This window comes from Mirounga angustirostris, unplaced genomic scaffold (assembly GCF_029215605.1).
Source record: "Mirounga angustirostris isolate CCGP_5_RB_7025 unplaced genomic scaffold, mMirAng1.0.hap1 SCAF_6, whole genome shotgun sequence".
Classification (NCBI taxonomy): Eukaryota; Metazoa; Chordata; class Mammalia; order Carnivora; family Phocidae; genus Mirounga; species Mirounga angustirostris.
This window is the reverse complement of record NW_026991714.1, coordinates 80156603-80175654: the sequence shown is the minus strand read 5'-3', so window position 1 is coordinate 80175654 and position 19052 is coordinate 80156603. Positions and strand designations below refer to the sequence as shown.

The following is a 19052-nucleotide window of genomic DNA, read 5'->3' as shown; positions in this document are numbered from 1 at the left end:
TATTATGAATGTCTTACTTTTAAACTATTAGTGCATTTTTCAGCGAGATGTTTGAATGTATTGCATGATGTGTGTGTGTGTGTGTGTGTGTGTGTGTGTGTGTGAGCACCCATGCAAGTTGGCATTTTGAATTGGAGGCTGTCACTGCTAGAGACATGACAGTTGCTTGGAGCAGACTAGGTTGTTAGGGGTGTGCATGGGTGTGTAAGTTGGGGGGGGAGATGGAACAACAGAGTATTGCCTATTCAGAAGCTTAAGCTTAATCCAGCTTTTGAAAGATTTAGCAAGAGATACAGTTCACCTGTATGTCCTGCAATCAATAGAAACATCTTAGTCCATTGTTTCTTGATGCCAGTCTAATCTTCAGTAGATGATCTGGATGTGTGTTTATTGGCACCCTTGAAAGCTTATTTGAATTATTTTTATAGTTCTTGTTTGTTCATATCAAATCATGGTTAAGCTGATATTAAACTTCTATTATTTATAAGGTCATTCCCATCTCCTGAAAGGAAAACAGATGAGAACTAATATTTAACCAGGACCTGTTGATTCTGTGCCTACTTTTGGAGGCAGAATGGAAAGAACAGGGGCTGTAGCATTGGGCAGCTCTGGAATTCTTCCATTTGTTAGTTGTGTGACTTTGGTCAATGTCACTTAAATGTTGTCTTCTGTCTAACCCAGAATTTAGCTGAGCTGACAGTTTATCCTTTGACATATCAACTCAGTGGACCCTTGTCCTCATGCCCTGTGATTTTCTAAGGACTTATGTTCTCATGGCTGTCCTGGCTCCAGGCCCCTTGGTCTGAGGTTTTGTATTCCTGGCATTTTCCATCCATGTGCATCTTATTTTTACATATTCATATGCCCCCCCCCCCCTTGCACCACACTGATCCTTGATGTTGGACTTGGCCCTTTTCTTTTTCCTCAAAACTTAAACACAACATTTGTATGTGTAGCACATAATGATGAAGGTGTGAGATATTAGCAGAGCTTTGCTCTTAGCCATCCTGTCTGGGAAATTAGTCAATGGTTACCCTTCTCTGCTATTTATCTCTTTACCTTGTTGCTTTCTCTCTCCTTCTCACCTTCTGGCTGCTTCTTCCTTCTTCTCCCTCACCCCCAAATGTCTATTCATTTCTTGGGCAGAACAGTTCAGGTCTCTTTTATTGACTTTTTCCCATCCATGACCTCAAGTTCATCTCAGATTCCACTGCCAAACCACCAAGAGGCTGGGAGGCTTTCCCCTGCACAGAGTTCCCTCCTGAACCCGGGGCTAACGGGGGAAGCACTGCCCACCCCTGCGATGTTACTGAGGTTTGACAACCAGTCTTTCCAGTGGGGGCCCTTGTGCTTTCCCTTTCTCCAGTCTGGTTCCATGGGATGGTGGCTGATCCATGTGCACGGAAACACTTCATAAAATGTGAGCCTGGGTAAGAAAGACCGTATGGTTACCATCATCCCTGTTAACTTTATTTTTTTTTTTATTATTTTTTAAAGATTTTATTTATTTATTTGAGAGAGAGAGAGAGAATGAGAGAGCATGAGAGGGAGAAGCAGACTCCCCGCCGAGCAGGGAGCCCGATGCGGGACTCGATCCCGGGACTCCAGGATCATGACCTGAGCCGAAGGCAGTCGCTTAACCAACTGAGCCACCCAGGCGCCCCTTACCTTTGTTTTCTTTTCTCTTATACATTTTGACATTTTCATTACTTAGAAAGGGAAATAAAGTTAGCACTCAAATTTGTTTCTTTTTTATGTAAAGGTTAATTTGGTGACAGAAAAATCATTAACATCCATAGTTTTTCTTTTTTTTTTTTTAAAGATTTATTTATTTATTTATTCATTTATTTGAGAGAAAGAGAATGAGAGACAGCATGAAAGGGAGGAGGGTCAGAGGGAGAAGCAGACTCCCTGCCGAGCAGGGAGCCCGATGTGGGACTCGATCCCGGGACTCCAGGATGATGACCTGAGCCGAAGGCAGTCGCCCAACCAACTGAGCCACCCAGGCGCCCCTTACCTTTGTTTTCTTTTCTCTTATACATTTTGACATTTTCATTACTTAGAAAGGGAAATAAAGTTAGCACTCAGATTTGTTTCTTTTTTATGTAAAGGTTAATTTGGTGACAGAAAAATCATTAACATCCATAGCTTTTCTTTTTTTTTTTTTTTAAAGATTTATTTATTTATTTATTTGAGACAGAGAGAATGAGAGACAGAGAGCATGAGAGGGAGGAGGGTCACAGGGGGAAGCAGACTCCCCGCCGAGCAGGGAGCCCGATGCGTGACTCGATCCCGGGACTCCAGGATCATGACCTGAGCCGAAGGCAGTCGCCCAACCAACTGAGCCACCCAGGCGCCCCTTACCTTTGTTTTCTTTTCTCTTATACATTTTGACATTTTCATTACTTAGAAAGGGAAATAAAGTTAGCACTCAGATTTGTTTCTTTTTTATGTAAAGGTTAATTTGGTGACAGAAAAATCATTAACATCCATAGCTTTTCTTTTTTTTTTTTTTAAAGATTTATTTATTTATTTATTTGAGACAGAGAGAATGAGAGACAGAGAGCATGAGAGGGAGGAGGGTCACAGGGGGAAGCAGACTCCCCGCCGAGCAGGGAGCCCGATGCGTGACTCGATCCCGGGACTCCAGGATCATGACCTGAGCCGAAGGCAGTCGCTTAACCAACTGAGCCACCCAGGCGCCCCTTACCTTTGTTTTCTTTTCTCTTATACATTTTGACATTTTCATTACTTAGAAAGGGAAATAAAGTTAGCACTCAGATTTGTTTCTTTTTTATGTAAAGGTTAATTTGGTGACAGAAAAATCATTAACATCCATAGCTTTTCTTTTTTTTTTTTTTTAAAGATTTATTTATTTATTTATTTGAGACAGAGAGAATGAGAGACAGAGAGCATGAGAGGGAGGAGGGTCACAGGGGGAAGCAGACTCCCCGCCGAGCAGGGAGCCCGATGCGTGACTCGATCCCGGGACTCCAGGATCATGACCTGAGCCGAAGGCAGTCGCTTAACCAACTGAGCCACCCAGGCGCCCCTTACCTTTGTTTTCTTTTCTCTTATACATTTTGACATTTTCATTACTTAGAAAGGGAAATAAAGTTAGCACTCAGATTTGTTTCTTTTTTATGTAAAGGTTAATTTGGTGACAGAAAAATCATTAACATCCATAGCTTTTCTTTTTTTTTTTTTTTAAAGATTTATTTATTTATTTGAGACAGAGAGAATGAGAGACAGAGAGCATGAGAGGGAGGAGGGTCACAGGGGGAAGCAGACCCCCCGCCGAGCAGGGAGCCCGATGCGGGACTCGATCCCGGGACTCCAGGATCACGACCTGAGCCGAAGGCAGTCGCCCAACCAACTGAGCCACCCAGGCGCCCCATCCCTGTTAACTTTAATTACAGGTGTTATGGGACGTCCTCCCTCCTCTTTCAGTTTCCCACCCATTGACCCCTAGGATCTCTTTACCTTCACAGCTGCCAGAGCGGACGTGTGTAGTGGCACCGGGGAGCGGTTCCGAATCTTCCGTGCTGAGAAGACCTACGCCGTCAAGGCAGGAAGGTGGTATTTTGAGTTCGAGGCGGTCACTGCGGGCGACATGAGGGTTGGCTGGAGCAGGCCAGGCTGTCAGCCTGATCAAGAGCTTGGCTCTGACGAGCGTGCCTTTGCTTTTGATGGCTTCAAGGTGAGTAGACTTTGCCGAGCCCCAGACGCTCAAGTTTGTAGGCTCCCGATTTTGTAGGCTGCTGTCTCCCGGGCGTGTACGTCTGTGTGTGCCTCCTTCGCCATCACTCCTTTGGGGAGGGCGGCAACATTAGGATTTTCTGGAGCACAAACCTGGAAAAAAAGGCTCCTGGTCCTTGTGATCTCAAAACATTCCCCTCCACACAACCCCCCCCCCCGCCCCCCAGTGAAATTCAAGAAGTAAAACATTGCTTCTCCGTTGTTATCAAAAAAACGAATCATCTTTGTCAGGAGTGTTAAAAATGCATATGCTAGTTAAAAATGCATATGCTAATTAAAAATGCATACGCTTTGACGCAGCAATTCCGTAGAAGGAATTTATCCTCAAGCAATAATGGTAGGTGTATGCATTTAATAGCCATGAGAATGCTTAAGACAGGTGTTGTTTAAAATCACAAAAAGTTTTCATTTTCTGATTGACTTATTTCGCTCAGCATAACACCCTCCAGTTCTATCCACGTCATTGCAAATGGCAAGACCTCATTCCTTTTGATGGCTGCATAATATTCCATTGTATATATTATTAGTAATTTTTCTTATGGTGGATGGAAGCTGGTCAGGTGCTTGTTCATTATTTACTTAGGCATTATATAATTTTTTTTTTTAAGATTTTATTTTATTTATTTGACAGAGAGAGAGAGAGACAGCTAGAGAGGGAACACAAGTAGGGGGAGTGGGAGAGGGAGAAGCAGGCTCCTGGCCGAGCAGGGAGCCCGATGTGGGGCTTGATCCCAGGACCCTGGGATCATGACCTGAGCCGAAGGCAGATGCTTAACGACTGAGCCACCCAGGTGCCCCTATATAAATGTTTAAAAATTATTTTATGTGTAAAAATATTTTAAAATAAAAAATATGTATATATGAATCTATCTACAGTAGGATAATGATAGCCATTTTTGATTGATAAAATTATATTTTATTCCTTTATCTTATTTTCTTATTTTCTTTGTGAATTTGCATTCCTTCTCATATGAAGGGAAAAGTTATTTTTAATTAAAAAAGGAAAATTAGAATAAATAAGCAATCATGAAGAGATTTGACATTTATACATATCTCATGTACTGAGGTATGCATGTGTGAGAAAGCATTTCTAGGCTAGAAGTTAATATTGTGTCTTCTGGAACAACTGACCCACTTTGTTTTGAAACACCACATTTCCTGAATGTGTTTTTTATTCATATGGAAAATTTAACATTTTTGGATACCTAATTCACTGGAATAGATTTTTAAAAAGTACAATGTATTGTGCTTGGGAATAATCATATCACTGCTTTGCATTGGTGACTCTCCCCCCTTACATACCAATTCACAGTGGAGGCAGTTCTTATGAGGAAAAATGAAAAGATTTATCTGACAAAATAATATAACTAATTTTGTACCCATAAATCAGTGGACTATACTTAGAGATTCAAAAGTCACATTATCAAAACTATGTTTGAGATGTATTTTTGTGATTTCACCTATGTATACAAGACATTGTTGGCATGTGTATTTAATTTTTGACTCATTATTTCAGTAAATATCTTTTAGGTTTGATGTGAAGCTTTTTTGGTTTTAGTATATACTGAAATGTTTCAAGATTCCTGTTCTGTTAATGTATCCGTGGCATTGGTTCCAACGAATGGAATTGTATTTTGAAATAGATGAAAATTAGAATGTCATTTCCAATGATAGGTTCTCAGCTTCATTCTCTACTCACAGTTCTTTGTATTTTGGGAAATAGAGAAAAACAACCCATATCCTGGGAAACATTCGTTTTAGTGCAAAAAATTCATTTCTAAAGACTTAGAGGGTTTTTTTTTTGTTGTTGTTGTTTGTTTGTTTGTTTTTTAAAGATTTTATTTATTTATTTGACAGAGACAGAGATAGCGAGAGCAGGAACACAAGCAGTGGGAGTGGGAGAGGGAGAAGCAGGCTTCCCCCCGAGGAGGGAGCCGGATGTGGGACTCGATCCCAGGACCCTGGGATCATGACCTGAGCCGAAGGCAGACGCTTAACCATCTGAGCCACCCAGGCGCCCGGGTTTTGTTTTTTTAATAGAAAGTATGTTGGGTTAGATTTTTAAATTAATCGTTTCTCAAAATCATGAAATAGCATTTGGGTCTTTCCTCAAGATTCAATAACAGACAATGTTAGTATGAGGGATTCAGAATTCCCAGACGCCTCCACGTCAGCTAGGGCATCACGCCACACTGATGCGTGCGGTAGGAATCAGTCCTTCCTCCTGCTGTGTTCGCAGAAGGAGCTGCTGTGAGTCATGCCAGCAGTGGTGGGTTGGTGGGTGGGTCCTCTTCTCCTGGCTTTTCCTGTGACAAGTGACTCTTCTGTCCCTAGGCCCAGCGGTGGCACCAGGGTAATGAGCACTATGGGCGCTCTTGGCAAGCAGGCGATGTGGTGGGGTGCATGGTTGACATGACAGAGCACACCATGATGTTCACGCTGAATGGCGAAATCCTTCTTGATGATTCGGGCTCAGAACTGGCGTTCAAGGACTTTGATGTTGGTGATGGTAAGTGTTCTGCATTTGGTGTTGCTTTCAGGTCTGCAGCAGGAATGGGCGAGTGTTTGCTCTCATGCTTCATAACCAGCCATCCTTGAGGGTGAACGAGAAGACGAGTTGCAGCTGTAAATTGCAAGGTTGCCATATGGCTCATTTGATCAGACCCCCTTGAAATTACTTTAGCAGAAACACCACCTCTACTACTTAGCTAGGATTTCAATAAGGTAGAAATGGCTTTTATGCATGTGAATAAGAAAATAAATGGCAGGCAAAAGGATAGTTTTCCAGAAACATGAAATTTTCACTTAGAACTTCCCTGTATAATCAGCCGCTGATGGCTTCTTTCTGTTCATTCATTTCACAAAAATGTAATGAGAACCCACCACGGGCCAGGCCCTCTGCTGGATGCTGAGATGACAGAGATTAATAAAACATTTTCCTATTTTTGGGTAGATTACAGTATACCCAGGGACGTCAATACTGGAATGCTTTCTATTTAGTAGAGAAACTCTAAATTGTAAAGAAGCACGACCCAGGGCTCTGAGATGACCTTGAGCAAGGTTGTAAAGGGAAGTTGAAAGCCCTTCGTGAAACAAATGAAAAATGAAAGAGCATTTATTCATCAGAGCCGCACTTCCAGGAAGGTGGCCACTGGCCACGTGGGGTTATTTGAATTCACATTAGTTGAAATGAAATACTGCTAAAATTGAGTTTCCTAGCGGCATTGTTCCATTTCAAGTACGTAGTGCCCACCTGTGGCTAATGGTGGCCCTCTTGAACAGCACAGACGGAGAACACTTACAGCATCACAGGAAGTTGTATTCGATGGTGTTGCTCTAGAGCATGAAAACAAGAGAGTACAAAAATACAGTACAAAGAATTAGTAAAATATTATATAAATATCTCATCTTAAAATGAACTAACACATTTTTTTTTAAAAATGGCTTTTGGAGGGGTGCTTGGGTGGCTCAGTTGGTTAAGCGACCAACTCTTGATTTTGATTGGCTCAGGTCGTGGTCTTGGGGTCCATGAAGCCCCACGAGCCCCAGGTACACGTCATTCATGTCGGTTCCTTGCTCAGCAGGGAGTCTGCTTCTCCCCTCTTTATGCCCCTCCCTCTGCTCATGCATGCTCTCTCTCTTTCTCAAATGGATGAATAAAATCTTAAAAAAAAAAAATCACTGAGGGCGTCTGGGTGGCTCAGTTGGTTAAGCGACTGCCTTCGGCTCAGGTCATGATCCTGGAGTCCTGGGATCGAGTCCCGCATCGGGCTCCCTGCTTGGCGGGGAGTCTGCTTCTCCCTCTGACCCTCCTCCCTCTCATGCTCTCTGTCTCTCATTCTCTCTCAAATAAATAAATAAGTAAATCTTAAAAAAAAAAAAAATCACTGATCCTCAAAAAGTTAGCCCCCTCATTATTTGTGTTAAGTTCTATATTCATTCATTCAATAAGCTTGTAAACAGGTATGACCATCATTTCTCAAATGCAGATTTGCAAAAGTGATAGGAATTCTACATTTTTTTAAAGGATTGTATTTATCTGAGAGAGAGAGAGCATGAGTAGGGGTGTAGGGGGAGAGGGAGAAGCAGACTCCCCAGTAAGCAGGGAACTTGATATGGGGCTCTATCCCAGGACCCCAAGATCATGACCTGAGCCGAAGGCAGCCACTTAACTGACTGAGCCACCCAGGCACCCCAGAATTCTACATTTTTATAACTTAATTTCTGTTTTGCACACCCGTATCTCTGGGTGGTAAAACTGGCCCTCTACCAACCGATCACCGGTCTCCCTTTCTGTGGGATTGTCTTTATGAGTGTTAATGTATCGGGGGAAGGTGGGAGAGGGGCTTTTTCTGTGGGTTCTGTCTATATACTGATAGATGTGACCTGAGCTTTTATTTTTTTAATTGGTTGTTATTTAAAAATTGTTGTATACTGTGCCTTCCTTCATTGGAAGGAAATGACGGTGTGAGTTCTGTTTGCTTAATTTATGCCATGTAGATTCAGAGAATGATGTTAGAATTATAAACAGCGTGGAATGCCCATCCATACTATTTAAGCACATGACAAATGCTAATGCTTACAGCGCCGTTGCAAAGACCAGTCAGTCACATCATGGAGGTGAAATAGACTCGGAGCGAGTCTGTCTGGTACAGTCTTATAAACAACGTTTTTGACTTTACACGTCACAGAATTTTTAAGATTTAAAAAAAATGACTTGAAACTTATTTTGGTACCTCTATTATAGAGTTAATATAGCATTCTGATGAATTGCCTGAAAATTTTATGGTACATATTGTTGGGCTTTTGTTGGAGGTGCTGGGGAGGTATCCTTTTGGTCTCCAAGGCAGGTTATTATTTTCACATAGCCATGATCATTCGCAATTACCTTTATAGAGGCCACTCATAATTCTAAATCTTCTTCCGTAAAGTGGAGTTTATCCAGGCCTGTGGCTTGAAAATGCTTTTTGGAGTGGAATTTTCCATTTCCCTCTCAATTAACTTTACACAGCTTACTGAAAAATAAGAAATTCGATGGGCCTGCTGTGGGTGTAACTAATGGGAGGCCTTGAGATGGGCTCCTTAGTTTCCCCGTCACTGCTGAGTGACAGCCCTCGAGACCACGGGGCACAGGAGAGAGCAAGTATGAAAAGCCACGGGGTGCGCTGTTGTTGCTAAAGTACCGCAAAGGCTATCCTTGGAGCCAGTCTGCTCGGAGGGACGGAGAAGAAGGACTTGAGCACGTGGAATGCAGCCTCACACATTCCTCTTCATCAGGACTCACTTAGATGTGTATGTAATTCTCCCAGCCCATATGCACTTAACTAATCAGGAGTCATTTCTATCACAAACCATGTTGCCTATAGTGGTTGACATTCTCATACCGTTATCCACAGAGTTCTCATAGCCAGTCAAGCTATGACCCCTGTCCCTTAGCAAGAACCTGAAGGGAGTTCGACTTAACCTAGTGTATCTTAGTAAATCCAGAGATGATTATCCCAAATCAAATTTGGGACTAAAGCTTTTTTTTTGAAAGTAATCATTTTTATATGGAGCACTTCTTGATACACTTCCTCAAGAGCCCAGTGGAGGTGATTCTTACCATGTTACGTGGGGGACAAGAGCAGGGCTAGTAGAGATTGGAGATATATATATCTCCATGGATATATATATATATATATATATATATATATATCCATTGATCTTACCACATAGTTCTTTTGATTGCTTTAATAACCAGTGTATATATGTTTGAGTTCACTGTCTCTGTAGCAATAAGGAAGAATTATGATGATGGTAAAACATGCCAAATCAAGCATGGCACAGGTATAAAGATATGTAGATGTAAGAAGAAGTTAAATATAGAACACTTACAAAATCTTTAGTACTTTAGCAACTATGGTACAGTCCTGTGCTAAGAAATCTGTTGTTGTAAAAAAAAAAGTCTGTTGTAGTAAATTCTTTTTCAAACTTGTGATAGGACAAGAAACAAAATTGGAAGTGATGAGAATTGGAATAAAGGGAACAACAAATCTATCATTATTTGCAGAGTAAACTGTAAAGAATCTATGGACGTTACTAGGAATAATTGAAGCATTTAGCAAGTTAGCATGTCTATGCTAGATGCAACCCTGAAACTAAATTAAGGAGAAGATAGCCTTCACAGTAACATCAGGCACTTGCAGTAACTAGTTATCACTCTAACAGAAGGTGTAGAATGCCTTTACAGAGAAAATCATTAAACTTTATTGAGAGAATAACTTTATTAAGAGATTCATCATATATGGTCAGCTGATCTTTGACAAGGATACCAAGAATACATATGGGAAATGGATAGTCTGTTTAATAACTAGTGTTGGGAAAACTGGATATCCACACATAAAAAAAGCAATTGGACCCTTTATCTAATTTTGGACCATACACAATGTTTTTGTGACTATACAAAAAAATCAACTCAAAGTGGACTAAAGATTTCATAAGACCTGAAAGTAAAATTACGAGGAGAAACATAGGGGAAAAGCTATTTGACAGTTGCCTTAGCAATGATTTTTTGGATGACACCAAAAGTAGTCAAGAAAAGAAAAAATGGATAAGCGAAATTACATCAAATTAAAAACCTTTTGCACAAGAAAGGATGCCATCAACACAATGAAAAGGCAACCTGATCGTGGATCACCACATCAAAAACTAATGATGTATTGTATGGTGACTAACATAACATAATAAAATTAAGAAAAAAAAAAAAAAGAAAAGAAAAGGCAACCTGGGAATGGGAAAAAATATTTGCAAGCCATATATCTGATTCAAAATATATTTGCAACTCGTTGGCAAAAACAACAACAAATAACCTATTTTAAAAAAAATGGACAAAGGAACTGAATAGATTTTTCTCCAAAGAAGACCTACAAGTGGCCAACAGTTATATGGAAAGGTGCTCAACATCACTAATCACCAGGGAAATGCAAATCAGCACTATAATGAGATATCACTTCACACCTGTCAGATGGCTATGATCAAAAAAAAAAAAGAAAGATAGGAAGTGTTGATGAGGGTGTGGAGAAAAGGAAACCCTCATACACTGTTGGTGGGAATGTTAACTGGTACGTTGCAGGATTATTCATAATAAGGAAACAGCCTAAGTGTCTTTTGACAGATGAATGAATAAAGAAAATGAGAAATATACATACAATGGAATATTACTCAGCCTTAAAAAAAGAAGTGGATTCTGCCATTTGTGACAACATGGATAGCTGGAGGACATTATACTAAGTGAAATAAGCCAGATACAGAAGGACAAATACTAAGTACTACACGGTACACATAGATGATGAATCTAAAATAGCCGTAGAAGTAGAGAGTTGAATGGTGGCTGCCAGAGGCTGAGGAAAGTGAGAAATAGAGAAGTATTAATCAAAGAGTACAAATCTTCAGTTATACAGGATGAATAAGTCCTAGAGAGCTCCTGGCTTTAGTTAACTATAGGCCTGAATTACAATGCCTAAAATTTTGCAAAGAAGGTAGATGTTAAGTGTTCTTATTTTACACCCCCCCATACACATTAATAATAATGATGGTGATAAAAATAAGAGGGCAGGGGTAAGCTTTTGGAGATAACTGATACGTTCATGGTGTAGATTGTGATGATTTCATGGGTGTATGCTTATCTCTAAACTCATCAAGTTGTGCACACTAAGTATGCACAGACTTTGATATGTCAATCATAATTTAATAAAATAGTTTAAAAAAGATTTATTACTCACTAAATGAGAGCTCTATTATGTTCAGAGAGAAAACAATAGCTTTAAGATATTAATTCTTCCAAAACTGATGTATAGATTCAATCCAAACATTGTGCTTTGTCCATTAAAGTCTCAAGAAGTTTCTCATGGGGCTTGATATAATGTTTCCAAAAAGTATATAAAAGAGTAAAACACTAAAATCTCTAGATTACTTATGATAAAGAAGAGCAAGGATAGGGTATATGTTCTGTTGTATTTATTTTGAAGGATAAAATAAATAAGGATTTTTTTAAGATTGATTTATTTTAGAGCGAGAGCGTGCGCATGCGTGTGCATGCATGCAGGGGGCTGGAGGGGCAGAGGGAGAGAGAGAGAGAGAGAGAGAGAGAGAGAGAGAGAGAGAGGATCTTAAGCAGATTCTGTGCTGAGCACAGAGCGGGATGCAGGGTTCGATTTCATGACCCTGAGATCATGGCCTGAGCTGAAACCGAGAGTCAGATCCTTAACCGACTGAGCCACCCAGGCACCCCAATAAGGATTTATTTTAAAGCTATAATCATTAAGAGAGAGTAGTAATCGTGCAGAAATAGGCAAATGAATCAATAGGATAAAGTAGAGAGGATAGAATAACCCATCAGCCCACGTATGGAACCTTATAATATGATGGGTGGCATTGTCAGGGTGTTGGGGAAAGGGAGTTTGGGATAAATGGGATTTGAATGAAAAGATGAGATTGGATTATTTCCTCACACCGTATATGTGACAGCCAGCTCCAAGTGGACTGAGGTCTTAAATGTCAAAAATAAAACTTTGCAGTTCTTGGTAGGAAATATAGACGATGGGGTAGGGAACTTTTATTTTAGAGTAGAACAAACAAATGTAAACAAAACCCAGTGACTATAAAAGACTGGTAAATCCATCTACACAAACTTAAGAACTTTCATTTAAAGTTGGTTAAGTGTCTGCCTTCTGCTCAGGTCATGATCTCAGGGTCCTGAGATCGAATCCCGCATTGGGCTTCCTGCTCAGCTGGCTGCCTGCTTCTCTCTCTCCCTCTCCCTCTGTGTGTGCACTCTCTCTCTCCCTCTCTGGCTCTGAATCTCTCTCAAATAAATGAACAAAATCTTTAAAAATAATAGTAAAATAAAATATACTGTGAAAGTTTTGGTTGTATGTAACTTTTACAAAAATGGTAACATCCTGTGTGATTCTTGTATTCATTTCCTATTGCTTTTGTAACAAAACACCACAAATTTAGTGGCTTAAGACAAAACCAATTTATTAGCTTGTTATTTCTGAAGGCCAGAAGTCCAAAATGGATTTTACTGGTCTACGAGGTGTCCACAGGGCTTGTGTTCCTTCTAGGGACTCTGGACTCTGGGAAGAGTCTGGTCCCTGCCCTTTCCAGCTTCTAGAGGCTTCCTACCTTCCCTGACTCCTTACTCCTTCAGAACCAGCATCTTCAAATCTCTCCTTCTTTCTGTTGTGCCCCCCTCCAGCTAACTCCAGCCTCTCTCTTTTTTTTTAATTTTATTATGTTATGTTAGTCACCATACAATACATCATTAGTTTTTGATGTGGTGATCCACGATCCATTGTTTTCCTCTTACACTGTTGGTGGGAATGCAAGTTGGTACAGCCACTTTGGAAAACAGTGTGGAGGTTCCTCAAAAATTTAAAAATAGAGCTACCCTATGACCCAGCAATTGCACTCCTGGGTATTTACCCCAAAGACACAGATGTAGTGAAAAGAAGGGCCATATACACCCAATGTTCATAGCAGCAATGTCTGCAATAGCCGAACTCTGGAAAGAGCTGATGAATGGATAAAGAAGATGTGGTCCATATATACAATGGAATATTACTCAGCCAGCCTCTCTCTTAAAAGGACCTTTGTGATTACACTGGAACCACCCAGAAAATCCAGGAGAATCTTCCAAACTCAAGATCTTTATCTTAATCACATCTGCAAAATCCCTTTGCTACGTAAGGTAATGTATTGACTGGTTTTAGGGAGTAGGACATGGACATCTTTTTGGGGCACTGTCTTTGCGTACCATAGTTATCTTTCAGGACTTACTTCTCTCCTTGAAATATTCCTATTCCACCTGTCTCTGCAGCTTCCCAGTTTATTCATCCACTCTCCTGCAGGTGTGCATTGGATGGCTTCCTGGCTTTGGCTACCATAAGCAGTGTTCCTATGCACATTCTTGTTCATGTCTCCTGCTGTCAAGATTTAGAAAGGTCATAGGGGAAGTGGGATAGAATTTCCAGGCCATTGGGAGGTAAATATTCAACTTTCAGAGATACTGTCAAAGTGGTTTTTTTGTTTTGTTTTGTTTTTTAAGTGAGAGCACCATGTGCACTCCTAAGAGCAATGGAAAGGGGTCCTATGGAAAGCCAATGCTTGGTATTGCCCAATCTCTAAAAAATTTTTGCCAACAGAATGGATCTAAAATAGCATCTAGTCATGGTTTACATTTCCCTGATCATTAACTATAACAAATAGTTCCTCAAATGTTTATTGTCCATCTGAATTTCTTCTATGAGATGTCTACTCATGGCTTTTCTTCCTTTTTCTTAGTGATTTCAGTTCTTTATGTTTTTCTTAATACTAACATTTTTTTCAGTTGTTTACATTGCATTTGGGTTCCCTGACCCTACTAACAAATTGTTTTTTTCATTCCCTTTAAGGTTTTTTTGGTTGTTCTTTTTTTTTTTTTTTAAAGATTTTATTTATTTGACAGAGAGAGACATAGAGAGAGAGGGAACACAAGCAAGGGGAGTAGGAGAGGGAGAAGCAGGCTTCCCCGCGGAGCAGGGAGCCCGATGTGGGGCTCGATCCCAGGGTCCTGGGATCACGACCTGAGCCGAAGGCAGACACTTAACCGACTGAGCCACCCAGGCGCCCCCAAAGTATATTTTAAAAGTACATATAAAGAAAGTAAGAGAGTGCTGATTTCAGGATTTGGGGCAATGTTTTTTTTCAGGTGGAGCGAGGCAGGGAGATGGGAAAATCAGCATAATATGGTTAGATGTATGCTATCATTAAGGCTCTAGGTTTTCCTTTGGGTGGTGGGTTAGCAAATGCTTACTGCAGTATCTAAAAAGTTCCAACTAAAGAATGAAGCAAAATCAGGTCATGGTGAGAGTGTGTCAGGAACAACAGTTTGTAATTAATCCACCTTTCCCTTCTGTGCACTTGAGATTCTTAAAGAAGGAATAAGATTCATGAGCATGTCTGTAGAGCTTTGGGGAATAATCTAGTAGAGAGGGAGAAATTGATGGTAAAAGTCTGAGAGATGATATTAACGGAAGTTCCTGATAAGGTGAAGCGGGTGTGATCTCCAGCAAAAATAATCAAGATTTTCCCTCTTACAGCAGAGAAAGTAAGGGTTTGGGTATAAGGAATGGTAATGGTCTGTGTCTTATGAGCACAATGCCTCACGTTTGCAGGTGAGCCCTCCAAGCAAAATGAATGGTGTCGTATTTCCCACAGTCCCAGATTTCTTTGCTTTTTTCAATCTCCCTCAACTCTCTAATATTTGGTTGTCTTGTGTCCTACCTCTTACCTTGGTGCCTCTTGCTGCTTCCTTCTTTGGAATCCTATCTCTGGGGAGAGGTCTCCCGTCCACGTTCCAACACAGGTCTCCACAGAGAAAACATTTCCTTTTTTTTTTTTTTAAAGATTTTATTTATTTATTTGACAGAGAGAGAGCGAGAGCAGGAACACAAGCAGGGGGAGTGGGAGAGGGAGAAGCAGGCTCCCGCCGAGGAGGGAGCCCGATGTGGGACTCAATCTCAGGACCCGGGGATCATGACCTGAGCCGAAGGCAGACGCTTAACAGACTGAGCCACCCAGGCGCCCGAGAAAACTTTTCAAAAGATTCCTGAACAGGAATTCTAATGATGTGTCACCCCTTTGGGGGAGGTTTATCTCACTGAAATTCTGCAGTTTTGGTGAGGTAGTGGGAATGGGGTGTTCCTCCCCTGCCCTCCATTCTTAGGGTCAATCTGAGGCCACCTCAGGGAGGGAAGAGCCCTTCATTGAATGCTCAAAGCTGCTTCAGGACTCAGGGAGAAATGACATTTTCTTTGGTGAGCTTTTGGGGTAGTGTTATCTCTTGCTTTTTGGTACCATCAGAATGGCAAACTCTCAAAGCCTGAGATTTGGTTTATTAGCCTAGAGAAAAGAAGCCAGGAAGACTAGACAGTGGCTTTTTCTCTAGGTCTCTGGAGAAGCTGAAGGAAATCTTGTGGTTCATGCATGATGTAACTCAGTACCCCGATTTAAAAACAGAATCTTAGTCCCAAATATCAGCTCATAGCTAATGGTACTTTTTATTAGTCCTGTGCCCTCTTCCCTGCCTTATGAGGATAATTTATTACTTAAAAGCCACACTCATAGGGCAAATTTCCATAGATCAAAACTAATTATCGCTAATTTCAATTGGAATAATATGGATGCATCCCTGAGCCTCCCAATTGAACCTCATTTATAGTAAAGCAATATCAAATCCCCCTAAAATTCTATGAGTAGTAAACATAGTTATACCCTAACTTAAAAGGCATTCCCTCCTTTCTTTGTTCTTTAGTTTGGTTGTTGACCAGCTTTACTCAGTCACTTTCTTAGTTGTCACATACTATAAATTTCAGATTCCCTTGCAAAATATAGTTATAAAGAAAAATATAAATGTAAGAAAAGCAAAACAAAATAGCAAAAATAAAGAAAAAAGGAAACAGATGGGGTACAGAATTTTCTCTAATACATAACTCATGTCCCACACTTACTTGAAAGGAGAACCTATATAATATGAGCCAATTCTTACTACCATAAAGATGAATGCATGTCTTAACTTCTGCTGGGGCTTGCTACCTCCTGAAGCGTATGAAAAATCAGCTAGGCTTACTTAAAAAAAATAAGAAGAAATGCCTCGTGTGAGTATTAAATGAAATTCTTCCTAGAGTTCAGATTCTTCTGATCCAGGGGTTCCTTCGGGGTTCCATGAGGCCCAGCAAGCATGGCTTCAGGGAAGGTGTGTCTGCTGGTGAATACAGCATTCTGAATTCAACCACGTCTCGATCCCACCGGTTATGGCCTGAATTGTACGCCCCACCCAGATTCATATGTTGAAGCCCTAACCCCCTAATGTGAGTGTATTTGGGCCTTTAAAGAAATCATTAAGGTTAGATGAGTTCATAAGGGTCAGGCCCTAATCGGGGATGACTGGTCCTTATAAGAAGATGAAAAGACACCAGGGGTGCCCATGCACAGAAGAAAGGCCATGGGAAGGCAGCCATCCCCAAGCCATGAGAGAGGCTTCCAGAGAAACCAAACCATGGACACCCTGATCTTGGACTTTCTGTCTTCAGAAATGTGAGAAGAAATTTCTGTTGTTTAACCCACCTAGTCTGTTGGATTTTGTTATATGGCAGCCCGAGGAAACTGATAAACTGCCCCCCTCCGCACATGTCCCCTGCTAACCGAGTAGCACTCATGATTTATGTGTGGAGCCTTCTGTCACCAGTGGTTTGAAGAGCTAATCATACCCTTGATTTAAAGCAAGGAAGAGAGTTGTTTATAATCTTGCCATATGGTGAAAGAATAGTTATTTTGTCTGGAGATTACCTGCCTTTGACAGAGTCAGCTGTAGGTACATTATCTTGTGTTTTATAAAGGCCTCCTCACTCTGGAGCTTTTTCAACCTCCTAGGCTCTTCTGTAAGTAAAGATCAGCTCAGGGCCCTCAGGTTCTACATCTGTAATGATTATAATCAAATCCAGAACTGATGCTTATGATGCTCTATCTGCCACCTGGAAGGACAGCGAGCAAAACTGAATTCCCGGGGCTTAGACCGCATGGAATTCCTTCCCACGGGAGCAAAAAAAACAGAAGAATATTGTTGTAATTAAAGTAATGGCGTAGCTTTAGACTGAAAAGCTCTCTAAGGAAAAAGGGAAGCATAACCTTCCATTACTGATTTTATCATGCTACCTTTAAAAAAGAAAGAAGGAAACAAACAAGAGCATGGAACCGGCAGACTAATATATTCTTCTTATGCTCGTTGAAATATTGCAACAGTTTAACCACTTCGTGGATACCGATTTAGAAGGTTTTCAACATGACATAAAGTTAAGAGTAGCAGAAGGACGGACAGTCCCAGATCCCCGCCTTCCAGCTCACCCAGGACATCTGTCCTTCCTGTCACAAGTGTCACTGCGAAACCTGCCATTGATACAGACCTCAGATGCACGTCTGTATCCCACCTGGGACAGTAGCTTATTAAGGATATCCCTAATTAAAAATTAGCACTTGCTGAGAGAAGAAGTCAAGACTGAGTCACTGCAGTGGGGCCATCCAAACAGCCCCCAAATTGTGTTGGGACACTGGATATTTTGAGTGACGATAAAGGCAGTTAGTTATAAAGTGATAGACAAATTCTAGAGTCTGAAAATGTTGGGAACTGGCATAATCCGTTTCATAGTTTCATCTAGAATCAGAAAAGAGAGATTCTAGAAATTCTTTGGACTTCTCCAGGAATAAAACTCTTAAATATGTACGACTTTAACAAATGAGGGGAACTTTTATTTTGATAATTTAGAGTTAAATTTCAGATGATCTAGTTTCTGTCTTTTGAGTTCATGTGTATATTTTCTACACATGTTATTTGGGGAAATTCATTGTGAAATGATCGATGAGTTCAGTGAAAACTAAACCCTGCTTAGCTTAAACTGACCAGTTAATTGACATTTACATTGTGTATGTGGATGAAAAGAGGACACTTAATAGTATTCAGGAGCAAAAATAAAATTGCCTACTGATCTTGATTATCTGAAGTGAACCCAGAGCCAGGAGGAAAGTATAGGGATGTCCCTATTTGTGCCCAAATTGGTAATACAAAGTCTTTGCACTAAAGATACGCTTGAAACATAATAAATTCCAAAAGTCCTTACTCAGTGTATTTGTTAAGTCATTTTCTAAGCCAAAGTGGAATAGAAGCAGCAGATTTCATGTCTGAAGTTCTGGGTTTTAGGCCCAATTCTGAAAATAATAATTCTTGTATGGCTTTGGGCAAATAGCCTCTCTGTTTTTATTTCCTTAAAATAAAAAGCTCTAACTGGAGATGATCTCTTTATGCCCCTTCCAGTTCTAAAGATCCCAGAAATCTAAGGCAAGTATGTCTTATTTCTGTTTTACCCTCCTTCTTGCATTCTTGATTCAAAGTCTTGCTCCCTATTTAACCAGCTACAGGACCTTAGACAAATGATTTAACATCTTATTTGTTTCCTCATCTTGAAAAATGAGGTTAATAATTTATAATAAATGACAAAGTGCCTGTATATTATCTGGCACATACTAAGCCACTATTAAGTGTTATTCTTCCTTCTGATCAAATAATTCAAATGTACATTTTAGTCTAATACTGCCCATTTTTACTGCTTCCGGCCATTTGGTTTGGGTTATAAATGTGGATTCGTATCTGCAGTTCAGAAATTTCGAAGTCTGAAACCGTATGTTCTTACAACAAGCTGGTATGCTTGTGATCTGCTTTA

General features: G+C 40.5%; 1 protein-coding gene across 1 annotated transcript in view; it reads left to right on the top strand.

Annotated features, from left to right (window-relative positions):
- The window catches only part of RYR2 (ryanodine receptor 2), a 736030-nt gene that overhangs the window by 465140 nt on the left and 251838 nt on the right, over nucleotides 1–19052 (top strand). Inside the window, exons 28-29 of the mRNA XM_064594590.1 lie at nucleotides 3492–3700; nucleotides 6094–6268. Coding sequence (XP_064450660.1) covers nucleotides 3492–3700; nucleotides 6094–6268 — 384 coding nt within the window. The remainder of the gene's footprint in view (nucleotides 1–3491; nucleotides 3701–6093; nucleotides 6269–19052) is intronic.